Source organism: Glossina fuscipes, unplaced genomic scaffold, assembly GCF_014805625.2.
Source record: "Glossina fuscipes isolate IAEA_lab_2018 unplaced genomic scaffold, Yale_Gfus_2 28, whole genome shotgun sequence".
NCBI lineage: Eukaryota > Metazoa > Arthropoda > Insecta > Diptera > Glossinidae > Glossina > Glossina fuscipes.
In genome coordinates, this window is record NW_023998423.1 from 3,244,380 (window position 1) to 3,261,993 (window position 17,614).

Sequence of the window (17,614 nt, forward strand, 5' to 3'; positions counted from 1 at the left end):
TTGTTTCTAACGCTTATTTGTTGTTTTTAAAGGTATTTTTGAATAATTAATTAATGTATTTCAAGATCACCAGTATCTTTATTGAAAGAGGAAACCTACAAGGATTTAGAATATGCAAGTGCTCGAGATGTTAGAATACATGATTTCCGCTAAAAAAGTAGCAGTGGTCGCTGGCAACAAGTCGGTGGAAATATCGTAAATTCAGAACTGCGGCCAGATCTATTTGAACAAAAATCTGTCTTGAGGCTTGAGGAATGTTTCGGGCAGATATGCCACGGAGATTCCGTTATTGTAAAGACGTTGCTCAATTTGCTTTATTTTATTACAGAAACTAGTACAATTTAGTTGTGCTATTTTCATTGTTTGTGGTAATTATTTGGTGCAACGATCCGTTAAAACATAGTCGAGAAACATTATTTTGAAGGTTTTGAATAAGCTGACTAACGGTAGATTTGGCAGGAATTAAGTTTTTTGGATCTAAATTACATAAAATGTTAACTGCACCTCTTTAAATATCGAGTAGGGATATAGTGTTGTTAGAGAAACAGCCGGATTGGAGGAGTAGATTGCGATCCATCGGTGGGTTGCAATTGTATGAGCAAGCCGGATTATTGCAAATATTTGAATCTTGGTTTTCTCGACGTTGATTGAGCATATAGATGTGGAAAGAGTTTAGGATTAATATGCGAGTAATGTTGATGGTACCGATGCAATGCGTCGAGTTGAGAGCAAAAAGAAGGGATGAGGATTTTTATTTCATTTTAGAAAATACGTTTTTTATTTAGGTTGTCCTTGCAATTATTGTTAATAGAAATTGAAAACTTGTTTTACAATTTGATTGATTTGCACAAAAAAAAAGAAATATAATAAAATTAAATCTATAATAAATGGAAATACTTTTCTCTCATAAACATAAAAAATGAAATAATATGCAATTATATTTTGCTTAATATATCTACGCATGATATATTAAAAAAATAAACATTATTGTTTTGCTTGCTGCTGCTGGTTTTTTTTTTCTTTTTATCAACGTTCAATTTAATTTATACCATTCCAAATTGTCTGGCTTGGTTGAAGGCGAATTCAGCACATCGTTCAGCATGCAAATATTATCATTTAGCTGGAGTAAGAGAAAAACCATAACAATAATAAAGAAATGTTTCTTTCATTCTAATTCATAGAAAAAATAAATATACTGACTTGTAAAGTAGTGTCCAAATTATCTATGATGCTGCCATTTTCTGCAAATAATTAATAATACAATAAATGTCTTCATTATATGTACATTATTTGTACACATACCACTTATACAATCCATGCTTGAATCCATATGGGTAATGAAATCAGTGTTGACTGCAAACGAATTCGATGATAAACTCAAGCCACTGTCACTCGATTCCTGTCGAGCGTGGTTATCACCGGAAAGAAACGGATCCATATGCAAACTCACGTTATGTTTATTTAAAGGCTTCTTCAAAGAAAGCGAAGAAAAAATTGCAAAAAAATTATTTGCAATTTAGACATTTTGCGATATTATATTCATCTGGGATACCTGTATTGTTTTCTGTTTAAATATATCATTATCCTTGTCCACTTCAACAGCGTTCACCCAACTCATCTCGTTTTTTGCCTTCACGGCTTTTTGAAAAAGAATTGCTAAATAAAATCGATTATTGAGAAAACCATCGAGAGTCAAGGTTTATTTTGAAATTTAAATGACACCTACGAATTCGTGGATCATTCCAAGATGTGGTACGATCAATATGATTTATGAAATAAACGTCGCCAGTTTCCGTCAACGCTTGTTCCCAACCTTAATTTTGTAGGAAAGAACGAAATCTTAATTTTGTATGAAAAAACAAAATCTTAATTTTATATAAAAGAACGAAATCTTAATTTTGCATGAAAAACAAAATCTTAAAAGATCGACAAAGTATCCGTTTATGCATACCTTCAGGCAAAGGACCCAAATCACCATTTAACAGACTTGCGGCATTTCCACCCGTTTTGTTATTTAATCTTGCATTAGCTAAATTATAAGAAATACACGGATGTTAAATAAATTATTCAAAAATTAAAACAAGAACGCACTAACCGGCTGCGTTTAAAGCCTGTTGTTGTTTAAACTGAATTCTTGGATCTTCCCATTGTGTGGTTTTTGTGGTATGACTGTAAATACGGTAAGTAATATATAATATGTAAGTAGTTAAGGACATTTATTATTATTGCTTTTAGTACATTTGAGAAGAGAGATAGTGAAAGACAGACAGGAAGAGAGAGAGAGAGACAGAGAGAGAGGGCGAAAAAATGAGAGAATTACGAAGGGAAATAGGAGAAAGATAATATTTAATAAAATAAATTCTGATTCTTATGGGATTGTTGCCATTACCATATTCTTATAAGAGTCCTAACAGAAGATTGATTGTAATTTTTTTAAATAGTGTTTCTACGTATAGGTTTTACAACAAACAATTAATTTACCTTCATTTTAATTCACATTGATGGTTATACTTTTCATATTAGCAGCATGGGGAATATAATTAAGCATACATTGTGTTACCAAACTCATATATACATATATACGTATTAGTGTAGCAATAAACAGTTTAATACTTTAGAGAGAGAGAGAGAGTGTGTTAAGACAATCTGATTGATAAAGAGAGTTACTCTGTATGCGTAGTAATTGTGTTTGTGTCCGTGTGTATTTACTTACTTTAAATAATAAATTTGACCGTCGTTGGTCTTTGCTTGCTCCCAGCCAGGAGGAAGAGGACCAAGTTCGTTTTGCAATTGTATAGGGCTAATAACATCATACGAACGTTGTTTCATATGATATGTCTGTAATGGGCCTCCAGCACCAGTTGCACCTGCATTGGCTTGATTCACGAGTCCAATTATACTATTGGCGTTGAGCCCAGCTGCCGCTGCTGCTGTAAATCCAACCATATTATTAGCGAAACCTGTACCAGCCACCGCTCCTGTACTACTATCACCCTGTTGTTGTTGCTGCTGGATAAAACTAGTAGTGGCGTCATCGCTAATATTACCACCGTGCAAATTATAAGATTGCTGCAAGGATGCAGGGCTGCTGTGCGCGCGCGAATGACAAATTTGTAAACGTTGGGTTTCTGGTGGTGGTGGTGGTGGTTGTTGTTGAGTGATTGTGGTCGTGGTTGGTTGTTGCACAACGGCCGTAGTCGACTGTAAATCCGAAAGTGATGTCGCCACTGAAGCCTGATTTATGTTTGGCTGTGATCCGCAATCGTACGCAGAGTCAACACTGTTGGCTCGCGAATGTGACACAGTTGGTGATTTAGGGCTAGCAGCTGGCGGATTAAAAAATGAATTGGGCAATTTCCGCATACGAAAAGGCACTTGAAGGGGACGTTTAGATTCATGCGGATTCAGGACACTATCGAACAGGGCCTGCAAGTTCTCATCTGAATCCTGATTGATGCGTACAACTAAATTATTTGATGTTTTCGCTGTCGTCGACGAGTCATCCGTTTTGACGCTGCATTTGTTCTCGTCGTTCGCACTGGACTTACTCAACGACATTCTTGTGTGTATTGATACAAAAAGAAAAAAAAACAAAAAAAAAAAAAACAGGTCGAAGAAGTATCGTAAATTTCCTTCTTTACTTTTCGTATTATTGCGTCAAAAGAATTGCTGGAACAACCATTTCCACTTGTAAAGATTGTTTTAACGCTAATTTATTACGCATAAATTGTTCACAAATGCAACAAATTTCCTTTACCCGAATTTGTAGGAAATGAAAATGAAAAAATTCTCAAACTAGTTTATATTTGGATTTCTTCTGTATTGGTATTTGGTATTTTTATTTCGTGTAGAGTTACCAATATCAAATAAGAATCAACGAATTGCTTAAAATGAAGTTATGAGTATTTACTGGATAAATGTTTATCGTAATTGTCACATCTAATTAGTTGTTAGCTAACAATTATTATATATTTGATTAAATTTTTATATTTGTTTATATTTTATTAAGTATATACAGTTTATTAAAAATAGTAAAGTGATTATTACGATCAATTGTTTTATGATAATTGTATTTGTTTGAAAAGCTCAAAATATTTCGTTCCATTTGTCACATATTTAGTGGGTTTACGTCCAAAATCCCTCTCTTACACATTAGAAAAATTTTAAATGTTCAATACAACCTGTTGAATAAGTTGTTATTACCGCAGAAGAGCAACTATCAAACGCATAAAATTTCTGTAGCATTATTCACAAAATAAAGATTAAATTTGAAATGAAATAAAATAAGAAGAACTTATTTGTAAGACTTAAAAGGGGACGCAAAATAATTAATTTATTAGCTTGGAATCCAATTTCACTATTTCACACGATATATCGTAAAATTCGTGATAACAATTAAACATAAATGTCAAAAGTTAACAATATTATTCATCTGTCAAAAATATTCTGATAGCATCTGGTTAGGTCGCCATTTTCTTTGCATGCACTGCATATATTAGTGTGACAGCTGTCAAGAGATACAACTGGATTTTTTTCTACGAATTTTGAAGTTTCCCAATAAAGTCAAAATAAAAATTTTGAAGTTTAATAATCAAATTAAAAAGTTGACATAAGTTCATGTCAAAAGTATTGGCGCAAATTACTTTAGCTAAAAAAAATGTTATCGCCAATCGTAAACAAATAATGCTTTCATGATTTCATGATAAAGGAACCACGCAGAAGGTCTACATAGAATATGCATATGGGTGTTGTAATATCAGAGAGAAAAAAAGAAATAAAAAAACACTTTGTGAAAAAACTACTGTAGCTTAACTGGGAAATCGATATATTATTGAAAGCACCATAACGGAGAAGTAGGCGACGCATAGAAAGTCAATCAATTTTTGTATGAACAGGGAAATATTTCAAATTTTTCAGTTGAAGTTGAAAGACGTCGTCATAGTTGTTAGTTTCACATCAAAAACTGAAATCACAAAAGAGATTGTTGTTGACTTGCAAAAGTCTAAAAGAATTATTTATTAATTTCTTCCTTTTTTGTTGTTACTGGATGAAACAAATATAACTTACTGCAATACGAACCTCAAGCAGCATTAAAAGAAAGCTATTTGATTACTTGCTCAATAGACTTTTGATGTGATACGAATCGTGTCTATCGCGTCTTCCAAACTATTGATAAGGACGGTGGAAATTGGTGTAAAAGTCCAAGTAGAGTGGCATCTTCCCTACGATAGAAGAAATTTGTTAAGAATCTCCCCACTTTTTAGAAACCTAAGCAAAGATGTTGTCGCCAGATAGCTTGCACCATCAAGAGGAGGTTAATTCCGCCCTCGACCGTCAAATACGCCAAGAAATTCAAGACATGGCCCAAGAAGCACGAATTCAAGCACAAATTATCACACATGAAGGTATGTATGTTTCTTACGTTTAATTTTTTTCAATTTCATATTCTTGGTTATTTCCATACTTCCAAGTATGCACTGGTTGCTTGCTGCATTAATGTAATGTAATATTTATGTTTATCGCTTTGACGGACGTAGCATATGCCATACGTCAAATTACAAAATTTGACATATATGTTTATGTTTGTAGAGTGTAGTAGCGAGTGAATGAGTGAGTGAGTGAGCGAATGAATGGGACATATTTGTAAATATCAATTTGAGCGCTTGTGTGTTTCTATGTCTACACGAAATTGTCACTGCAATGTTTGTAAACATAAGCAAAATATAAAGTGCAAATGTTTGCTTTGTGTTCATTCAGTAAAATGTCACTTTTCTATCAAAATTATTGGTGTTCGCAGCGCGAGGTCGTTTTCAATCGAATTCAAGTGGGGAAGATGGTCACGAAGATATGGATCATGACGGTGTTACCGTTTTGGGTGTTGTCGAAGGAGATGATGATCATCAAGATACTATTGTTGAAGAGGACATCTCAGAACATGATATTTCTGATGCGCATGATGCCAGTAATTACAAGGATATGGTGTTGGAGACTAACGAGAGCGGGATGCCTCGCAAACGTAGAGGCAACTTGCCCAAACATTCTGTGAAAATCCTTAAGCGTTGGTTATACGAGCACCGTTATAACGCCTACCCAAGCGATGCGGAAAAATATACTCTATCTCAGGAAGCCAATTTAACAGTTCTGCAGGTTGGCAATGCTTAATAAAAAACTTTCTTTATTTTTGTCTTTAAAACAAGAAAAATACAATAGGTGTGCAATTGGTTTATAAACGCCCGCAGACGTATATTACCAGAAATGATAAGACGTGAAGGCAACGATCCATTACACTTTACCATTTCTAGGCGCGGTAAAAAATTAAATTCATCGATGAATTCACTGGGCAGCTTAAATTCGAGTTCAGCACCTAATCCTATTACAGGAAGTCCGGCCTCTGAAGTCGTGAGTATAGAGTGTAATTTAACTGAATGTTTTTTAATCAATCAATTGTGATGTTACGTTGGTTATAGATTGTTGGCGCTACCGAAGAAGTTGAAGGTGAGGAAGTGCACGACGGTGTCGCTAATGTTTTGACCGCATTAGGTCATTTCGTTCAAACACCGGGAGGTCATATGGTAAAGGTGGAACCGGACATTGAGTACGATGACAGTGTTATATACAGGTATACAACAGAAGACGATGCTTGTATTTACTGAGTAGTATAAGTATAATACTAACTATTCGTGTATTTGTAAAACTAACCTTTTATGCAAGATGGCAGCAGGCCATTGCTGCTAATCCTCAAGGCTTCCAAAACCTTCATCCACAGATTCAAGCCAAGATATTAGACAAAATTCAAGCTGCGAGACAACGCCAAGCAGCAGCCGCTGTAGCAGTCAACCAAATTTCCAATACCTATACCAGTCCCGATCAATTGCCCACAACCACTACCACCACGCTGGCAAATAGTATTCCTAATGCCGCAATCAATGCCCAGTATCCGGCAAATTCCAATTACTTTTGCTCTCAAACTCTGAATCAAATCTTTCATATTCAAAATAAAACAAGCTCTTCTAAGAATCATTTCAATGCCATGAGGTAGAACAAAAGTTGTTTCCAAAACTAACTTAATTAAAAAAATATATTTGTTTTAAAAAAAAAAACTATGACGTTCGTCTGCCTCTTTTTGTTAACCGTTACTGATTATTGCATTTCTTGAATTCAACTATCCTTCAGGTCGGAAGATGACAGTGTTAACGAATACGACACCTGCGACACCCAAAGCGAGGAGGAGGGAAAATTCGAAAGCTCTGATGCTTGGCAATCGGTTATAAAGTAAGTACGCCTTTAACCGAAGCTATATTAGTTGAAAATCATTTTTTTAATTATTTATGCTAGGAGCGCTGTTACTTCTTTAAAAAAGTTTCTTTTTTTTCTTTTTCGCTTTTCGTTGTTCCTTTTTGCCAAACTTTCCACGAATCGATAAACAAACACATTTACAAAAACATTAATATGTATAAAAACAAAAAAAAATTTCCCTCCTCCTCTTCACAAACTCGCAAAAATGCCACAACCAACTCTTAAACGTTTCGCAAAATTTCACTCCATGTGTCTTTTCAACATTTTGTTTTTGCGGGACTGTTTTCAGCACCGAAGAAGTGACGACTACAAGTCCAACGGTCACGAATAATACGTATTGGACATCGGCGCCTCATACGCAACTATCGCATCTGCCGCATGCTTCAAGTGATGCTGCCATAACAACGCAAACGAATAGTATAGAAAACGCTTAACACCTTTTAAAAGTCTTATCGTTTTTATGCACACTTTTTCTATATAACTTATATTTCAGCAGTTGCGCCGCAATCAACAAACGTTGTTCTCTCCTCCACCGGTGAAATAGTAACGGAAACCTCCGCAACCGTTGGTGCTGAAGCGACTGTCGTAACCACTCATCCTTCCAACGCGAGTGCGGTAACGCAAAGCAATAAAAGCTTTCTGGGCAATACAAATGCCAGCAGCAGTATTAGCAATAATAGTAGTAGCAATAACAACAGTTTGACTCCTGCTGTGCAAATTACACCACCTGGCAGTCACTTAATCAAAGGTAAATAAACATGTTTTCTTCAAAAGTGTCGTGAGCACGCACCCATCATCTAATCTTTGCGATTTTTTTAGGATCCCGTGACGATAAAGATAAATTCAAATGTCTGTACCTGCTCGTTGAAACCGCCGTCGCAGTGCGCCAACGAGAAAAAGAACAAGAAGAGGAAGAAGATGTGCAAGTTCTGGGTAACTGATGTTAAAGAGCTTTGTTAAAAATGGTTTGCGGACTTGCCCTAGTGCTACAGCAGATTCTTTCTGCTTCTTCCAATCAATTCAACTTCGTTTCATTTGGCGTTGTGCAGATTTTTTCTTTTTTTTTTTTTTTTCCTTCAAATTTTGCTCGACTTGTTCAGCTCTCGTTGCTGCCACCACCAAATCTCTTTTCATAATTTTGCTTCACCTTCTTTTAACACATATCGTTGTTCGTTCAAGTTTTTCGTTAAGAATTCACCGAATAGTTTCAGAGTTTTTTTTTTTTTTACAAAAGATCGTGTAAACCCGTTTAGTGTAATTAGCTTCTGACCCCTTTATATTTAAACAAATAGGAATTTTTTCATTGAAAATATGTAATAGACTGTAATTTACAAAATGTTATTTAATAAAACTTAATAAAATGAACAATGGAACAATATTTTGTACAAAAAGAAAAACTCCGAATCTAATTTTTCTTTTCTAAAGAACGTCAGAGCAGAAAAAATTCTCTACGAAAGACTTTTTCGTCAAGTAATAACTTTCAACTTTCAATCCAATCCGTCTTTTCATTTCGCTCACTATGAGTGCTTTAGATTAATTTTCTTAACATTAACTCACCGTTGCCATTCAATCTTGCGACTTATCTTCAACCCATTCCGGCCGCAGTTAGTGGCGTCCAAGTTGTCACCAATTGCCGGCATGCGTTTGCCGCAGAAATTTATAGACTTCCGGTGAAATCGCATGCATTTTGCACGCATCAAATAGAAACCTTGAAGCGACCGCACTATTACAACGTTCTTCCGAACGTTAAATTTTGCGTATTTCACAAAACAAGTTTTACAAAAATGACTTACTCTCGTATTCCTTCCTAATCGAATTGTCGAACTTGCGTCAATTTGATTCAATTTGACGAATTTCAGATTTGTTGCTTCACAAATAATATATAGTTTTGAAATTTCTTTATGAGTTTTGTTTGAATGTAAGGATAAAGTCATTGCAAGGGTATGGCATCTGGGTAGGATCTTTGTAAGTTGTATTTACAGACTACGCCACTTGCAGTACAGATTACATTATACCTGTGCGAACAACTTCTCGAGCGTTTCTTTTTTTTTTTATTTTTTCTAAATCGATCTAAGCTTATCTGCACGTCTGTCCGTTGATTTGCTTGTTTGTTTGTTCAATCTACACGTCGCAATTTTTGTAATGTAAATTTGGTACAATTTGCTCGATCCGAGGACGAACGTTTTTGAAAATGATTTCGATCGATCCAATTTTTCAACTGCTCCCCATATAATGGCTTATTTTGAAAAGCTGTTATATTGGAAAAAAATTGCAGTTTTCCAAAATTCTCGACAAAAGAGTAGTAGTATCTCAACCTTCTAAATTGGCTGAAGTAACTTTCTGAATCCCCGTCTCGTTCCTGCGAAGATTGAATACTTATATGCTAAAAAGATTACGTGATTTTCAATGTTTCTTGGTGATAAATTATCGAATTTGAACCACGTAGGTCTATTTTCTGGATTTCACCGCTTATAAAGATTCTCAAGAAATGTAAACTCCGTATACGACGAAACCCCTAATCGTTAATGTTAATGTTTTGTAATGAAAATTTGTTCTTCAGCAATTTAGCAAGAAAATTAACGATAACAAATTTGGACCGCATAAGTCTATTTTTTAGACTCCAACAAATGGAAACCAAGTCCTTCTACAGAGGAAAACGTTTGCTTCCTACTTTTCTGTGATGGTAACTGAAATATAATAAAATTTGTAGGAGGTAAATAAAGTTTGCAAGCTTCCTCCAATAAGGCTTTGCAAGGAAATGATGGGTAACAAAATAATTATGGGTGTTGTCATCAAAACGAGTGAATAAGTACTAGGCAAAGCGGTGTAAGGTATCTAATGGATTATTATTTTACCAATTTCATTTAATAGTTGCCAAATATTAGACCAACGCTTGACTGCTGAAAAAAAAAAAAAACGTAAAAAACAAGCCAGAGAAGTAATTATTGTTAACATCAGAAATAGCCAAAGTTAAAGAAGTATAAAAGTTAAAATGTTAGTTCAAATGTTTTCTTAACTGGGCAAAAAGTTAAAAAAATTGAAATTGTACTAGAGATGTAAGCATCAAGAAAATATTAGATTACATATGTACATCTTTATCTAATATCTTGTTTTTACATTTTATTTTTTAAGAAGCGAAACATAAAAAAAATATATGCGTGCATATGTAGATTCAATGATGGACATGAATTTAGGCTTTATTAGGCGAATATTTATTTCAGTTTTATTTTATTATTAGTCGAAGGTTTTTTTTCGAGTTAAGTGTGATCTAAAGTTCAGGAAAGATTACTTTTCTTTGACTGTTTTGATGCATTTGGAGATTTATCTTTCGTGTAGGGCAATTAAGACGGAAAGCACGTCGCGAATAGTTTAGTACAAATTTAAAAAATCCTATTGACGAAAAATTTAATATTTTGTTGTATATAGAATTTTATAAACGTATTGATCCATAAGTGCATCGAGTATCTGGGACCAACGGCGTGTCCAGAAACTGCGGCCCACCATAAATTTTTTACCACCGTGCTTTATCGTCTTAAATGTGTACTTCGGATGGTGCATATTTGTTTACGAAAGAGTGAATGAGTGAATGAAACGATAATCAAAGCAAAATGTTAGTGTTTTGGAAAATACGCGAACTAAACTTATTTAATTTTAAAAGTTAGCCTACAAGTAGACCGCCATAATTTGTTTTTATTATCAAATTAAACAAAACAGTCGCTAAATTTTCTGCCTATCGCCTATTGTTTCCAGCAAGTTCGCCTCGCGATTGTTTAGCAAAGATAATACTCTTAAAGAAATCTCCTCTCAGAGCAGATAAAACTGCTCGGTACTTGTAATTTTAATTTTAATTATCGAAGACAAATAGAGAAAAATAGCTCGCGTTAGTGAAACTGCGGACGTTGTCCTTTATACCGATTAATTCAGAATCACTTTCTAATTTAATTTAAGCGTGTCTGTCCGTCTAATAATAATTAGTTCGTAAAAGCAAATTGACAAAAATATCATTGAAAATGTATTTGTATCTGAGAGTAAGCGTTTCTTATTCTCAATAATTTTTATAAAAATTGCCTACATCTGAGAGTAAGCGTCCAAATACGTTTACAATTCCCAATAATTGAAAATGTATTTGTATAAAAATTGCCTACATCTGAGAATAAGCGTATATGTTTGTTAATTCAGTTTTTTCAATGCAAGAGCTGTTAACAAATAAAGACTGTCTCTTTGAATTATTCTCAATTATAAACAAATACAGACGCTTACTCTCAAATACGACCAAATTATTTTTGAATTACTCTCACATATGACCAAATTCAGAGTCGAACATTACGTACTTTACAACACAAACACAAGTAATTTTAATATATAAGAAAAATGGTGAATAAAAAATCTCTCTCATCTGTTAAATGCGAAAAAGTAACATATTTGTAAGATTTGCTTTGATATGAAAATACATATGAGCGACACTGTAATACCGTATCAAAACATTATTTTTATTCAATACCTTATACAACCCGGAAGAAATCTTCCAAAACCTCTTAAAGTGTGTAATTTTTGGTCAGTTTTGAATTTGAAATGCACCTAAGCATGCCCGCTTGAAAGCCTGTTCATCCGTCCGTCTGCCCAACTATGTCGTGGTACACATTCTCCACTCCGCAAAAGTAAAGCTATCGTTAAAACAATTAGGAAATGACTAAAATCGATTAAAAGACGCGCCTACGACGCTAATATTCCTGCTCAGCAAAAACTGTGAACAGCTTTGTTTTTTTTTTTGTTTGTTACCCGTAATGTACACCACACACACCATATATATATGGCCATCTTTATTCTGAAAATAAAAGAAATCAGCCACGCCCATTCAATCTTATAGAGTATGAAAATTCAGTTCCTTTTTTTTTGGTCTCTTTTAGGATAACGGTGATAGGCATATAATTTTCTCAGTTTATATCGTTTGCGTTCTCTTTGACAGTAACACCTGTTAAATTTAAAATTTTTAACAAGTGCAACAATGAAATAGGAGAAAATAAAAATGTGAACTTACATCCCTGTACGAAGGTTGTTGTGTTTGCTGAAATGAAACCAAGCAAGTTAAATGAAGCCAAATTGGAATAATACAATTTAGATAATGCACTTTATACATCCACTCTGTAAATTTCCTGCCCGTAGGTTAGTTATGTTGCCGAATCGTTAATTGCTGACATTGTTTTTTTAACATCTTGTTTACCCAGAGAAAATTTCTTTTTGCTTGTGTTTGAAAGGGGAGAGAGAGAGAGAGAATCATTTTTAAAAAATGCTACATGAATATAAATATAAATGTAAACATATTCCAAATTTTCGATGTGAGCCGCCTATTTGTGAGAGTAAAATTCACTTTCTGAGAATAAAATTTACTTTGCTGCAGATTCTTATGGAAGGTAGTTTTGACTCCCCTGAGAGTGAAACTTTTTCTCTTCACACATTTTTTATTACATTTATTTTTTTTTGTTTATTGGAAAACAATATTGTAAACAAATTATTTTTTGATAAAAAATATTATAATAACAATATTATATAATAATAATATTTTTTAACAATAATAATACATTTTTTTTTCTTTAGATACAAAATAGTTTAGTTGAGATACGCAAATCATACATTTTCATGCATTAAATTAATAATAAAAAATTACCTATTCATATATTAAATAAAACTTAATTAAATAAAATTAATAAATATCCTCCTATAGCATGAAAAAACTCAATATGCGCTCTTTTAGCTATTGCTGCTAATATAATTAAGCTTTAAATTAATTTTATAATAAAATCATTTTTTATTATATCCAAATTAAAAATATAATGTGATCTTCGTCATCTACTTTCCGTAAAATCCAATCAACTCTTTATAAGAAAGCAATAAAAGTTTTCCCATCTTGAAAATACATACCTAAACAATAAGACACTAGTCCTAATCCTTCCATAATAAAATTCTGGTTAAGTTAAGATTAATGATTTCATTGAAACTACAAGTATACGAAAACAACCGAACGATTAATTTTCCAACCTGTTATTATATATTCCTTTCCATAATAAATTACTAAAGAAGAAATTATTAATGCGAGATATATAAGTATTAACTTTCTTGCCTATGCAGACTCAGGTCAGTCGATTTGACGGTTTCTGCAGACGCAACGTAATAATTTGCTCATAGTTTTAGGTTAGTTCATGATTTTTTTGGTGTTTTTTGTATTCTCTTTTTCTGTTATATCTAAATCAGGTGACCAAATTTTCAGTTTGTAAATTTGAGACGGCATATCTATAATGTTTCACAGTTTTTTTTTCTACCCGCACCTCATATTATTGTTTTAGTCATGTTACGGGGCAATCAGGACAAACGCTAAAAAAGTCGCAAGAAATCGTTACGTATGATCACCTTAACACCAATTATGGCGCGGACATTGTGAACGGGCATTAATAATAATAGAGAAAACCCAAGCCAAAATAGCCGCAAAAATGGAAGAAAATTGAAATCATTAAAAGAAGCCAAAGACACTTGTGAAACTAAAGTCAGCGGCGTAAGTTAATGCATAACAAATTTATTTTTAGTCCAAGAACAATCATTTAAACATTTCTGATATAAAACTTGAAAATTCCTCCTTTCCGGATTTGAAATAATAAAATGTAGAATGGTTGGTATGACAGGTATGGCAGGTTACAGGTATGCTAGGTTACAGGTATGCTAAAGATCAGATGTTTTTAATAAGTCAGCGAGACAAAAAAAACGATTAGTCGCGCTTTTCCTTCTTTTCGAAATTTTGCTCGTACATGAAAAAAGGAGAGAGAAATAAAGAGAAAGAAAGAGAGAGAGAGAGAGAGAGAGAGCCGTTTTTAAAAATGCCTACATGAATATAAATCTAAACATTTTCTAGATTTTCGATTTTAGTCGTCTTTTTCTCTTTCTCGCAAGAAAATATTGCAAGCGAGTGTTGTCGTCCAGTGTCGTCGTTGGATAAGTTTTTATATTCTTATAACTCAAAAATGCTAACAAGGAAAAATTTATTTTATTTAAATAATTAACAATAAGATTAAATTGAAAACAAATCAAAAGAAATAAAATAGTAAAAAAGGCGTGCAATGGTATGTCGTTTGTCATTTGCTCACGAAAAAAGCAAAATTTTATAACGAATAAATTAGATAAAACGAAACGCAACATATTGAACATGAGTTTTACAAATTGACCAGCAGTGAGTTAACAGCGAAACATGTCTTTAAATGACATAAATATTTAAAGTCAAAAAATATTTTCCTTTTAATTGATGATCAAAATAATACCTTGCAAAAAGACAAAAAACAAAAAGTAATGTGTGCATGTGAGTCATTTCATTTTATTGCAATCAAAATAAAACAAGTGTCAAAGAGAAAGAAATTCATATAAGAAAATACCTATATAGATGTTTTTAAAACGTGCACATATATGCCGTAAATGTTGGTGTAGGTCAATAAACCTGTAAATGATTAAAAGTGATATCTGAGCATAGAAAAAAAAACAAAAGCAAAATAAAACGGAAAACTGGCAGTGAAAACTTTTCTATTTTAATTAATGTAAAATAAGTAAATGCGATCCATAATAATAATATTATCGCTATTGTAGCTCATATTTTTCTTTTTGCTTAGTTTTTCGGATGAGAGTTTTGTGTGCGCGAATGTATGTACAAGATTCTCCTGTTTTACCTTTTGTCTTGCTTTGTTATTTTAAAAGTCTTTGTTCTTGGTTTTTATGTATGTAATAAGCTGCTTGCCCATCTCTTGCCATGATCCTCACTCGGGATCCTAAACATCTTCTATAAAAAATTGTAGGATAAGCACCCGCAAAGTGTGTGTCCCTGTCTGTTTATACGTATGTATGTACGTGTGTGCGTGTTGTGTGTGTGTGTGTGTGTGTGTATGATTTCGGAAATCGTTTTAGTCATAACAGAAAAAAATAAATAAAATATAATAAAGCTTTTCAAGTGTCGTTTCAATTAAATGGTTGTCAATAAAAAAACTCTAGTCAAAATGTAATAAAAAAAAAAAAAAATTAGAGCTAATTATACATTTTATTAATGTAAGAAATAAAAAGAAAATAATGTTTTAAAAAATATTTTAAGGAATAGGTGGAGAGCTTTTGATCGATAAATGAATAAATGAAAAATTGATAAGAAATACATAAAATAAAAAATAATCTTAAAATTGTTGTTATTAATTGGAAACAAAGAGTTATTTGCCGAAAATTTGTTGTTGAAACATTTTTACATGGAATAATTATGACATGGGATCTTGTACGCGACGACACTTTTTGCTGTCAACATGCTTTCTGCAAATGGTAAGTTTTCCTATCTTACCAGTTCGCTTATCATTATTGCTTTTCGCATTTATTTCTAAGCATTTGAGTACGTTCTTGTCCTTTACTGATATAAATCTCTTATTTTTTTTTTATTTATTTATTTTTTTTTGCATTTTTCGTAAAAAATCCAAACCGGTCTAATAACCGGTCTTTTACTTGCTATTACTACTACTACTACTACTACTACTAACACAACCATCACTCACTACCTCTCGCATTATAAGAGTTTAAAAGAAAGTATTAACATTTTTCTGTACTATATCCACAACAAAGAAAACCAACCAAACAGATGGGATTAAATATCAAACAAAATATGTCATCAGCAGCCAAAAAAACAACGGAAAAGACATGTTTTTCACGTTGTTTCTTCTTCGTTTTTTTTTTTTTTTTTGGGTTTTTGTACATTTCCTACCATTTAGTCATTTCAGTCAGAACGTTTTTACGTACATGTTTGTCTTCGATATATAAGTATTAGTTCAATAATGAACTAAAATTGAACTATGTTTATAGGTCCTCGCGTGTATTTTTAATTTGCTTTTAGTTGTTAAACGTTGAGCTTTGAGTATATCGATCCGTTTGCCTGAATATCTGTTCATTTGTGACTATAATGCGCCAACTATTACATTGCACTTGGCCCCTATTTGTAAAGCAAAAGACAAGAGACAAAATAAGAAGAAAAAAAAAGTTCTGCCACTCCGTAAAATGAGAGCAAAATAAGAAGAAAAATGAAATTTTTATTTCTTTGTTTTTTATAGTTTTATCTCGTGCTTTGTAGAACGTACAAACATGAGTACTTAACCACATCATCGTGTATATTTATGTATAATTATGTATATTTGTACACTTGTGCAGTGTAGTATACGATGATAGTGTTTCCATTTTGAACCCGTTGATGCGTAAAATCGAGCCACACTTGTAAAATCCAACATACCTATGTATGCATACAAATACCTACTGACATGAGAAAAAGTTTATAAAAAAACATACATCATCTGTAAATCTGCGGGCTGACACATTGATACGATTGATTCTCTACTATAAATTTCTAAAAAATCTGCTTTGAATTAATAATGGTTTTTGAAAAAAGAAAAATGTCTTTCGTATAAGTGAATTAAGAGCAACTTAACTTGCTAGACACTTAAAATATCCCATAAGAACGGGTATGGGGAACGTTTTTCATCAACGGGCCAATTTTAATTTTCAATATCTTGGCGGGAGCCAGAACACAAGCCCAAGCGTCAATTTTCCATCTTTTTTAATCGTTCGTTTTATGGCCTATGATAGCTGCAAAGCAGACCCGGTCGCGAAGGCAAATACAGTTAATTTACAGCATTGCTATGTGCGAGAAAATTAAATTGTTTGAAATTTTACATCTAACGGCCCGAACTCGACGGCTTCAAGACCCCGATGCGGGTGGTGGGTCGGCGGTTGCCTATGTCTGCATAAGTTGCTTTACCGTCTTAACTATCCTTATAATCAGTCGTGGCATTCGCTGCTCGTTTTATATCAATGCAAACGTTTGTTGTGTGCATAAAATTTCAGATATAATACATCATAAGTTCTTAGGATAGCGTATACATGTACATGCTAGGCCTGCCGGAAAATTTTGTTTGTTTTTAGAATCTTGGCTTTCGAATTGGTTCCGATGTAGTCTTCACGGTACTGTTGCCGATGAACAGCGGTCGCCTAAGGAGTGGCTTATCAATCGCCCAATCATTTCGAAATTATCCGCTTGGAATCTTTCGAATCAACCTTTGCATCTTCTACCCGAAAGTCTACAGAATTTCATTCAGGCTGTTAGCTTAATCAAGAATCTCTTTACTTTATAAAGTGCACAGATTATATATCCACCTCTTCCTTCGTCGAACTGATTATCCATCCCTTGTTCAACTTGCTTCCAAAGCAAAGCAAAAGCGTATTCGCTCCATATAAAGTATAAACCTCGCTCTATTAAATGTTTATT

The 17,614-nt window shown here is 33.2% G+C and overlaps 3 protein-coding genes across 14 annotated transcripts in view; 2 read left to right on the forward strand and 1 right to left on the reverse strand.

The window, feature by feature from the left end:
- Nucleotides 1-975: 975 nt before the first annotated feature.
- On the reverse strand, nucleotides 976-3,976 carry LOC119636256 (transcriptional coactivator yorkie). Its single transcript, XM_038031557.1, has 8 exons — nucleotides 2,714-3,976; nucleotides 2,096-2,169; nucleotides 1,952-2,029; nucleotides 1,727-1,813; nucleotides 1,553-1,656; nucleotides 1,303-1,471; nucleotides 1,201-1,241; nucleotides 976-1,120 (listed from the first exon to the last, which is right to left on the reverse strand). Exons 1-8 carry the CDS (start codon nucleotides 3,556-3,558, stop codon nucleotides 1,034-1,036), a joined length of 1,485 nt encoding a protein of 494 aa, XP_037887485.1. The 5' UTR covers nucleotides 3,559-3,976; the 3' UTR covers nucleotides 976-1,033.
- A 544-nt stretch (nucleotides 3,977-4,520) lies between these two features.
- On the forward strand, nucleotides 4,521-8,595 carry LOC119636690. Of its 6 annotated transcripts, XM_038032234.1 has the most exons (10): nucleotides 4,521-5,205; nucleotides 5,265-5,405; nucleotides 5,798-6,147; nucleotides 6,211-6,399; nucleotides 6,468-6,619; nucleotides 6,712-7,035; nucleotides 7,174-7,272; nucleotides 7,586-7,713; nucleotides 7,793-8,044; nucleotides 8,116-8,595. In XM_038032234.1, the coding sequence occupies exons 2-10, from the start codon at nucleotides 5,279-5,281 to the stop codon at nucleotides 8,235-8,237; spliced, it is 1,743 nt and encodes a 580-aa protein (XP_037888162.1). In that variant the 5' UTR covers nucleotides 4,521-5,205; nucleotides 5,265-5,278; the 3' UTR covers nucleotides 8,238-8,595. The 6 variants fall into 6 exon arrangements, with proteins under 6 accessions (XP_037888162.1, XP_037888157.1, XP_037888158.1 ...); XM_038032229.1 differs by lacking the exon at nucleotides 6,712-7,035 and having other exon boundaries at nucleotides 4,524-5,205; nucleotides 7,574-7,713; nucleotides 7,790-8,044; nucleotides 8,116-8,592; XM_038032232.1 differs by lacking the exon at nucleotides 6,712-7,035 and having other exon boundaries at nucleotides 4,525-5,205; nucleotides 7,790-8,044; nucleotides 8,116-8,592.
- A 5,792-nt stretch (nucleotides 8,596-14,387) lies between these two features.
- LOC119636804 (sodium/potassium-transporting ATPase subunit beta-1-interacting protein) overlaps nucleotides 14,388-17,614 on the forward strand; it is a 66,396-nt gene continuing 63,169 nt past the window's right edge. For 2 of the 7 annotated variants that reach the window (XM_038032437.1, XM_038032441.1), the window contains exon 1: nucleotides 14,893-15,630. In XM_038032437.1, the coding sequence (XP_037888365.1) occupies nucleotides 15,577-15,630 (54 nt within the window). In that variant the 5' untranslated portion in view covers nucleotides 14,893-15,576. Of the gene's footprint in view, nucleotides 14,406-14,888; nucleotides 15,631-17,614 lie in introns of those variants that run through there. The other 5 variants (XM_038032443.1, XM_038032442.1, XM_038032438.1 and 2 more) reach the window with 4 other exon arrangements.

Bases quoted from the DNA above. Each gene is read 5' to 3' on its own strand.
- LOC119636256 (XM_038031557.1), bottom strand. From the start codon at position 3,558: ATGTCGTTGAGTAAGTCCAGTGCGAACGACGAGAACAAATGCAGCGTC. The intron at 1,472-1,552 runs GTATCCCAGATG...CTTTCTTTGAAG, and splicing joins TTAAACAGAAAACAATACAG to AAGCCTTTAAATAAACATAA. The intron at 1,121-1,200 runs GTCAGTATATTT...CTCTTACTCCAG, and splicing joins ATTTGGACACTACTTTACAA to CTAAATGATAATATTTGCAT.
- LOC119636690 (XM_038032234.1), top strand. From the start codon at position 5,279: ATGTTGTCGCCAGATAGCTTGCACCATCAAGAGGAGGTTAATTCCGCC. The intron at 6,400-6,467 runs GTGAGTATAGAG...CGTTGGTTATAG, and splicing joins GAAGTCCGGCCTCTGAAGTC to ATTGTTGGCGCTACCGAAGA. The intron at 7,714-7,792 runs GTATAGAAAACG...ATATTTCAGCAG, and splicing joins CATAACAACGCAAACGAATA to TTGCGCCGCAATCAACAAAC.